The sequence below is a fragment of the Dicentrarchus labrax genome, unplaced genomic scaffold (genome assembly GCF_905237075.1).
Source record: "Dicentrarchus labrax unplaced genomic scaffold, dlabrax2021, whole genome shotgun sequence".
Classification (NCBI taxonomy): domain Eukaryota; kingdom Metazoa; phylum Chordata; class Actinopteri; family Moronidae; genus Dicentrarchus; species Dicentrarchus labrax.
This window is the reverse complement of record NW_026136718.1, coordinates 1,180,001-1,187,500: the sequence shown is the minus strand read 5'-3', so window position 1 is coordinate 1,187,500 and position 7,500 is coordinate 1,180,001. Positions and strand designations below refer to the sequence as shown.

At 43.5% G+C, this 7,500-nt stretch overlaps 1 protein-coding gene across 2 annotated transcripts in view; it reads right to left on the bottom strand.

The window, feature by feature from the left end:
- Positions 1 to 7,500, bottom strand: part of frem1b (Fras1 related extracellular matrix 1b) — a 47,247-nt gene that overhangs the window by 12,857 nt on the left and 26,890 nt on the right. For both annotated transcript variants that reach the window (XM_051375584.1, XM_051375583.1), the window contains 4 exons: positions 7,069 to 7,213; positions 4,873 to 5,014; positions 4,325 to 4,529; positions 1,203 to 1,467 (listed from right to left, as the gene is read on the bottom strand). In XM_051375584.1, coding sequence (XP_051231544.1) covers positions 1,203 to 1,467; positions 4,325 to 4,529; positions 4,873 to 5,014; positions 7,069 to 7,213 — 757 coding nt within the window. The remainder of the gene's footprint in view (positions 1 to 1,202; positions 1,468 to 4,324; positions 4,530 to 4,872; positions 5,015 to 7,068; positions 7,214 to 7,500) is intronic.

The following is a 7,500-nucleotide window of genomic DNA, read 5'->3' as shown; positions in this document are numbered from 1 at the left end:
GCAGTGTGTCTGTGTCTCTCCATCCTTCAGTCTCTCAGTCTTTGAGTCTTGGCTGTGATCTGACCACTGTTTGAGAGCCAGAGAGCCAGCCGGTCGGGGCAGCAGAGGTCTGGGTGACAAACCCGGGGTCTGCACACCCCTTCCTCCTCCTCCTCCTCCTCCTCCTCCTCCTCCTCCTCCCCCTTAAAACCCCCGTTGCTGCCAAATTGGCTGGAAAAGCAGATAAACACACTGCAGCAGAGAAAGCCTCTCCTCTCCTGACGCTGTTCCCTCTCGTCTCGGTGCCCAGTTTTTCTTTCGTCGGCCAAATGTTGTGTGTGATAGTTTTTCGGGGCGCGGTGCTGACAGAAATATCCTCGGCTCACAATGTGCAGGCTGATAATTTGCCATTTATTCTCCTGATGTGTGCAGAATTTCATGCTGTGCTGCAAAATAGCTTCACTTAACGGAGAGGGCCAAAGTCAAACAGCACAGCTGCTCCACATCAACACGGATGAGTTTGGTTCACACGTGCTGTCTGTATTAAAATACCAGGATTACGTTTTCGTTTCTAATTATACTTTTTTTCTGTTCTGGGCTGCAAATAACTATTATTTTCATTTTCAATCAATCTGGTGACATTTTCTCGATTAATCAATTAGTTGTTTGGTCCATAAAATGTTGTTCACAACCAAAATATGTTCAATTTGCTGTCATAAAGGACTAAAGAATCACAGTTGAGAAGCTGAAATCAGTGAATTTGACTTAAAAAATGACCCAAAACGATTAATTGATTATCAAAATAGTTAGCAATTAATGTAACAGTTGATGATTAATTGATTAATCCAATACATTCCAGCTCTATTTCTGTTACAGGTCCCAGTTTATGATATGATGTTACTGGACTGAGCCGAGCTGCTGCTAACGTTAGCTCAGCTTGTTTCTCTGATAACTTAAGATCCAGACGTCCGATGACTAAAATCCTTCATCCGGTTCAAATCTAGAGTTAAAAAGCACCAAGATCTAAACAGTGGATGGTAACAATGTGGCTTCAGACTGGATAAACAGTCAATGTATGACAGCCTCTGGCAGACAACTACAACGCTGACGCAGGCACAAAGGGGATATGACGCCATCGACAGGCGACCGGTGAAACGCAGCGTTACCTGAATAAAATGACTCACTGTTAGAAAAATTTGGGATAATGTAAGTCCAGTTCTGACCTGAAGGAGTCGCTCTCTGCGTGGTGGCCGTTGTCGTGGGTATAACACACTCGGTGCGCGGCCACGTCGAGCTGCGTGAAGGTGACCAGCGGGACTCCAGGTTGCTGGACGGCGTGGACAAGGCCGTGTTGAGGTGGCACAGACACCGTGTAGACCAGCTCCTCCGGATGGCTGGCTGAGTCCGACGCCAGGAGGATGTCGGTGTTCAGGACGACCCGCTGCCCCTCCGTCAGATGCACTGCCTTGCTCAGCAGCACCAAGTCACCTGGAGGCAGCCGGGAGGGAAAAACTCAAAACACTGGTGGGAGCATTTTATGCTGCTATCTTCTGCACAGTTCTGGGAATTATTCAAAAGAAATCTGGTAATTTTGGGTCACTCTGTTTGGGACTGTGGGGCTTGTGTGTTTTCTCTGAGCTCGCGCTTCACTTTTCTGTATCCAGAAGATTTTTTGACCTGCTGCAGTGAACAACTTCAGTTCAAAACACAAAAAAACACCAGTGAAAAGTACAAATGCTGTGTTACTGTGGTAGTTTTTCAGGGGTCTGTATCTTTCTGACAACTTTTTACTTTTAGTCTCTCCATTTTCAAAACATGTTCATTATTTATTTAGTTTGAATGCATTTGAGGGGAATTATTGATTATTATTTGATTTTTAGTCCCTCCAGAAAGTGCTTATGAAACAAGTAATGCAAATTCAACCAATCACTGTGAATCCTGCACAACTTTCCCACAATTTTCAATCACGTTTCCTGTTAGTTTCACCAATCATTGTGAAAAGTTGAGCCGTACATCACCAAACTAACTGCGATTTTATTCTCACTGGAACATGTAAAATTGTATGAAAAGAATTTGCAACATTCCTCACTGTGGTGAAATCCGGCATTTTATCTGTGCAACAATCCCCCCAAAAATCCTGTCGGGACTGACGTTTGCATCGTTGAACATCTTCCTTAACCTTAAAGCAATGCATATCACGCACGACAGACGAAACAGACCGGTGAGGAAGACTCGACCCTGTAGAGGTTTCAGTTAGCTTTACACAGAAACAGCCGGTAGAAACGTCCTTCAGAGAAACCAAGAGTACGCCTTCACTTTTATGCAAGTAAAGAATCAGGACTTCTACTTGAAAACTCTCCAATGTCTCTTTTCAACCAGATAAAATGCGGCTACAACATCAACGTGTCACAAAACACACATTTGTTTCATCACTTTGTCTAAAGTCATGTTGCACTGGTAGCATTTAAACTCATTCAATGTTTCATATAAAATGTCATAAATATTGAGCTATATAGGCTGTGTGCTGCCAACCAGAAGCTTCCAGGACACCGTAGTGGGAAAAGTTCTGCACAATAATGTAAAATAAGATATTGTTCCTACTGCTCTAATGCACATGTGCAAGTACTTACAGCTTCGACTGCTGGGACTTGACACTCTTCAGCTGCCAGAGAGTGATTTATGGCAAAAGGGCTTTAGGGAGTCAGAGTATATAGTTTAGATGTTTAGCATAAGAAGTCCTCATCAACAGGGAGATGTTGGCTGGGTTTTTAAATAATTACTGCAGCACTCTCTAATGGAAATTCAGGAGAGTAAAATGGATTTTATGAAGCATAGAGGATTGTGGCTTTCACTTTCTGTTGGTTTTGTAGATTACAGATATTATTTAATGGCATTTAATAACTATATTTTCAACACTTCCGCACTTCCACTATCCTGTAGAACACCAGTTCTACGGGATAGTTTATTTGGAAAAAGTGCCTGTGTGAAGGTCCCGTTAAAGCATCATTTGAGAATCTGCACTCAAAAAAGTGGACAAAAACTAGCGGGGTGAGTGGGCAACGGAGCCTGGTTCAGTCTGCAAGACTCTCTCCAGGACCAGCAGCAACAGGAGAGGCATTAAAAAGAAGAAGAGGAGCCAGTTTGTCGTCGTTAGTTAAAGCCAACTGTCGACTGATGCAGCGACTACTTGATCTTTAGTCGGGGGTTTCATATGAAAGTGATTTAAGTTGGCAACACAACTAAAACAAAACAACAAAAGGTCTAAGTGTCTCAGTTTTTGGTGCGTTGTTGGAGGAGGAGGAGGAGGAGGAGGAGGAGGAGGTGGTTGTGGAGGAGAACCCAGAGGAGACGAGCCAACGCCCCTCCACAGCTGCTCCACCTCCCCTCCGTTAATTATTCACCGGCTGAGGAGGTCGGCCGTTTCTCACCTCCGCTCCTCCAGGATCAGAGGGCCCGAAGCCAGAAGGGCCGAGGCCTCGTCGCCCCGTGTTCACCCGACTGGCAAAGCTGGCACGGTGAGCTGGAGGGAGGGGGGGTGCTCAATAATACATGAACCAGGACCGGCCACAGGGACCACAGAGGGACCACAGAGGGACCACAGAGTGTGTCTCCTTCTTATTGTTGTAACTTTATTGCTTTTGTTTTTGACCCTTTGTTGGTTGTCCAGTGTTTCATTTCCTGAGCCGTCTGAGCTAGTCAGGAAGGTAATATGATATCCGTAGGTATGTGCTATATTGTATATTGGTATTGTGTTTTCTATTGGTATTGGGTCCTCTACTGGCGGAGTCCACCATGTATAATCCTACACACTGGTTGTTTAAGTCAAGATGAGTGAGAAGAATGTTGTTTAGAGGAATGAAGCACATTTTCAGGCAATCATAGTTACAGGAGTTGTTCATAAAGGTATTTTTGTGGTGGTGGTGGTGGTGGTGGTGGTGGTGGGGGGATATACTACCGTAAAATTTTTAATCACAGCCTGTTCATTTGCTTCAATCACTGAACTCTCGCTGCCTTTATTGGGGACAGGCCTTTAATTCGTTGACTGTTGTACAGCACAGATAGAAATCCTCTAACTGCTGCTTCTCCTGAGGTTTGCTCTGCAAATTTGACAACCACCATGATACTGAACATAAATGTGGTTTTACGGCCGCTGAAGACAATATTCACAACTCAGATTAATGCTAATGAAACTCTCCAGCTCTAACTCTTTAGCCGCATACATCCCGTTTCTTTGTGTGATGAAGGGTTAGTGGCTCCAAACTTAGAGGACAATGTGAACTGAGCCCATAAAAGCACATACATTTCTGATTAGGGTGGTTAGAGAACAGTAAACGTGACCTCTTACCTCTCTGCACGGTGTGGACTGAGATGAAGAAGGTCTGAGGAGGACTCTCGTTGTCCAGGTCGCTGAGGGTGAAGCGGAAGCTGTCGTGACCTTTGAAGCCTGCGGCGTTGGCAGTGGCGGTGTGAGTGTACCACAGACGGTTCATCTCCACGTCTTCCTGAGTGAAGTTCTGAGCAGCCGACAGCTCAATCCAACCTGACTCTGTCTGCAGAGCAGTCACACCATCACAGAACCATTACAACACTGAGTAGAATAAAAGCAGCAGGAACGGTGTAACAGTAATGTTCAGACAATAAAACTGGTTGGAAACAAATTCAAAGTTTTACAAAAATGAATGAGAAGAAATTAAAAAATACAAATGTTTAACTTCTGCAAACACTCTTTAAAGAGAAACATCGACAACTTCACCTTCGTTAAAGGTCCACAGAGAAGAAACAAATGTCTGAACAGGTCAAAACAACTTTATTTATTGGTCTTCATCAGGGTCAGCTGTGAAGTTCTTAGTCTAACAATAAAGTAAATAAGTTCCTCCCGACATGAGCTCTCACCTTGAGCTGCAGTTTGCCGAATCGCGGCTCAGCGTTGAGGAAGTAGTACACCTGGTTTGTGGGGGTGTCCAGGTCCTCGGCCTCCAGAGTCACGCTGGAGATCACCCTGCGAGCACCAGAGTCCACCTCCAACCCGGCGTTCCTGGAAACGAATATATTATATATATAGATATATTATAATGTGTTCACTGTAAACTAAAAACAATTTGAGATTAGTTTTAGTGGATTTCACTTAAGTTTGTTGTACTCAGTTTTCCAAAAGAGTCCTTTTGTCCACAAGAAGCTCCATGAAAGAAAAACATCTCTATCAGATCATCAAATACATTTTCACCCAAAGATTTTAATTAGTTATTTGACGCTTTTTGCTACATTTTTGTTTTAAACTGTTTTTTTCAGCTTTATATCGGCTCCTTCAAACTTATCTGTTTTACTTTTAATCTGTTTTCAGCTTTATTGCTGAAACACTTATTACCAAAGACAGAAATAGTCTCCAGTCATCGGAAAAAGAAACGTGAGGTTTGGATAAAAGAACAGAGGACTTTGAGATGATTGGCCATATCCGGGATATTTTGGATATTTTGGCTTCAATTTTGTACAGTTGAGGAAATGGAGACGTAACGTCCATCTTTATATGTGTCAGTGATTGATACACATATATATTTATATACAGTATGTGTGTATGTACATTTATCCTTTAAATAATGTGAATCAGAGACAGTTTTATTAGAAGTTAAAAGTTAGTGTGAGAGCAGGTTTTTTCCAGCGGGATCGTGGAGATCTGTGGTTGGTGGTGGTATTCAGTGTGTAGAGGGGCGGTGAGTGCTGGTACGGGGGGGGGGGGGGTTAACATCAGAAACCGTCTGGCTGCTTCCTCACTCGTAACTAAAATCCACGCAGGACAGAAGCTGCCACGTCCATCCTGCAGGAACGCAAAAACAAGGAGGGCGGCATCTGCCAAGTCTCTGCGTTATTTCTGCCTCGGTGGCCTTTACAGTACCAGCTCAGTCTTTGCCAACGCACCCACGCACACTGACGACTGATCTGGGGACAGGGCACGGGGGTGAGGAGGGGTGAGGAGGAGGAGGGGGGGAGGGACAGCACTGGGAACCCAGTCAAGGATGCAAATTCCCAGTCACTCGTTCAAATGAAAATATTATGGGTGGGGGTGGTGGAGGGAGGTCACAGACTTTTCCTCCTGTAACCGCCCACTCAAGCAAAACGACCCGCCACATGTGCACACACAGCTCACCCCCCCCCCCGCGTTCACCCCCCTGACCTCGCCCCCTCCTGCAGCAGCACACATTCATAACTGCACTAAACTCCAATAAAAAGATTAATTAAAACATAAAACAAGACATTTTAAGAATATAATTAAATGTATCTTGTTTTAAGCAAATCACTAAACATCTTTAACTCCTCAGTCACAAACAAAAAGATGAGGCTCTTATTTTTTACCTAGTTTATATATATATTGTGTTAGATATTGTAATATAATAATTATTACTATTCTTTAACATCGTGTGAGCACCTGAGCACCCCCAGGAGATCAGTAAAGTATTTCTGATTCTGAAAAGATCTCGATTTAAAGGACCAGTGTGGAGGATTTAGTGGCATCTAGTGGTGAAGTTTTAGATTGCAACCAACTGAATACAGCTCAGCCTTCCAAGGCAGTAAGAGAAACTACAGTGTAATTATATATTTTTTAGAAATGAGCCATTCTGCATTATACTTTCGGTACTTTAAGTATATTTTATAGAAACATTTTGAATGCAGGACTTTTAACATCGTATTCCTACGTTTACTAAAGTAAACAACCTTAATACTTCTTCCATCCTACAAATGTGACTCTGCATGTTTTTACCATATTTAATATGTAAACAGTCAAATTAGGTTAAAAATAGTACATTAAATAAATTAATAATTCATCAATGTCAAAAAACTCTGACCTAAAAACCTTGCAGTCACATGTTTCCAGGAAAATCATATTAACAAGCTTTAAACACTAAATAATCCTCACATCAAAACCCCACATCTGTGTGTGTGTGTGTGTGTGTGTGTGTGTGTGTGTGTGTGTGTGTGTGTGTGTGTGTGTGTGTGTGTGTGTGTGTTTCTGTTTGTGTGTGTGTGTGTGTGCGTGTGTGCGTGTGTGTGTGTGTGTGTGTGTGTGTGTGTGTGTGTGTGTGTGTGTGTGTGTACTTGAGCAGTCGGGGTTTCTCGTCGTTGACCGGCAGCACGGTGACCTGAGCCGTCCCCTGGACTGTGTGGACGCCATCTGTCAGCCGCAGAGACACGGCGTCCTTCAGGGTTTCTGTGTCGTCGTGCATGTACACGATCTTCATGCCTGCAGAGGAAGAGGAGGAAGAGGAGGAGGGAGGAAGAGGGAGGAAGAGGAGAGCAGGTGAAAGGGAGGGCAGTGGTGGAGATGCAGTATAATTAGGTATAAATGCAAGACTCTCTTTACTTTCACATTTATTATTTTATTTAATCTTTTATCTGGAATTTCCTCATTAAACAGTCTATAAACTCTAGAGCTATGTTCTATATGTAGTTGATTCAATCAATAATCTATAATCAATGGCGCCATATCCCCTTTGTGCCTGCGTCAGCGTTGTGGTTGTCTGCCAGAAG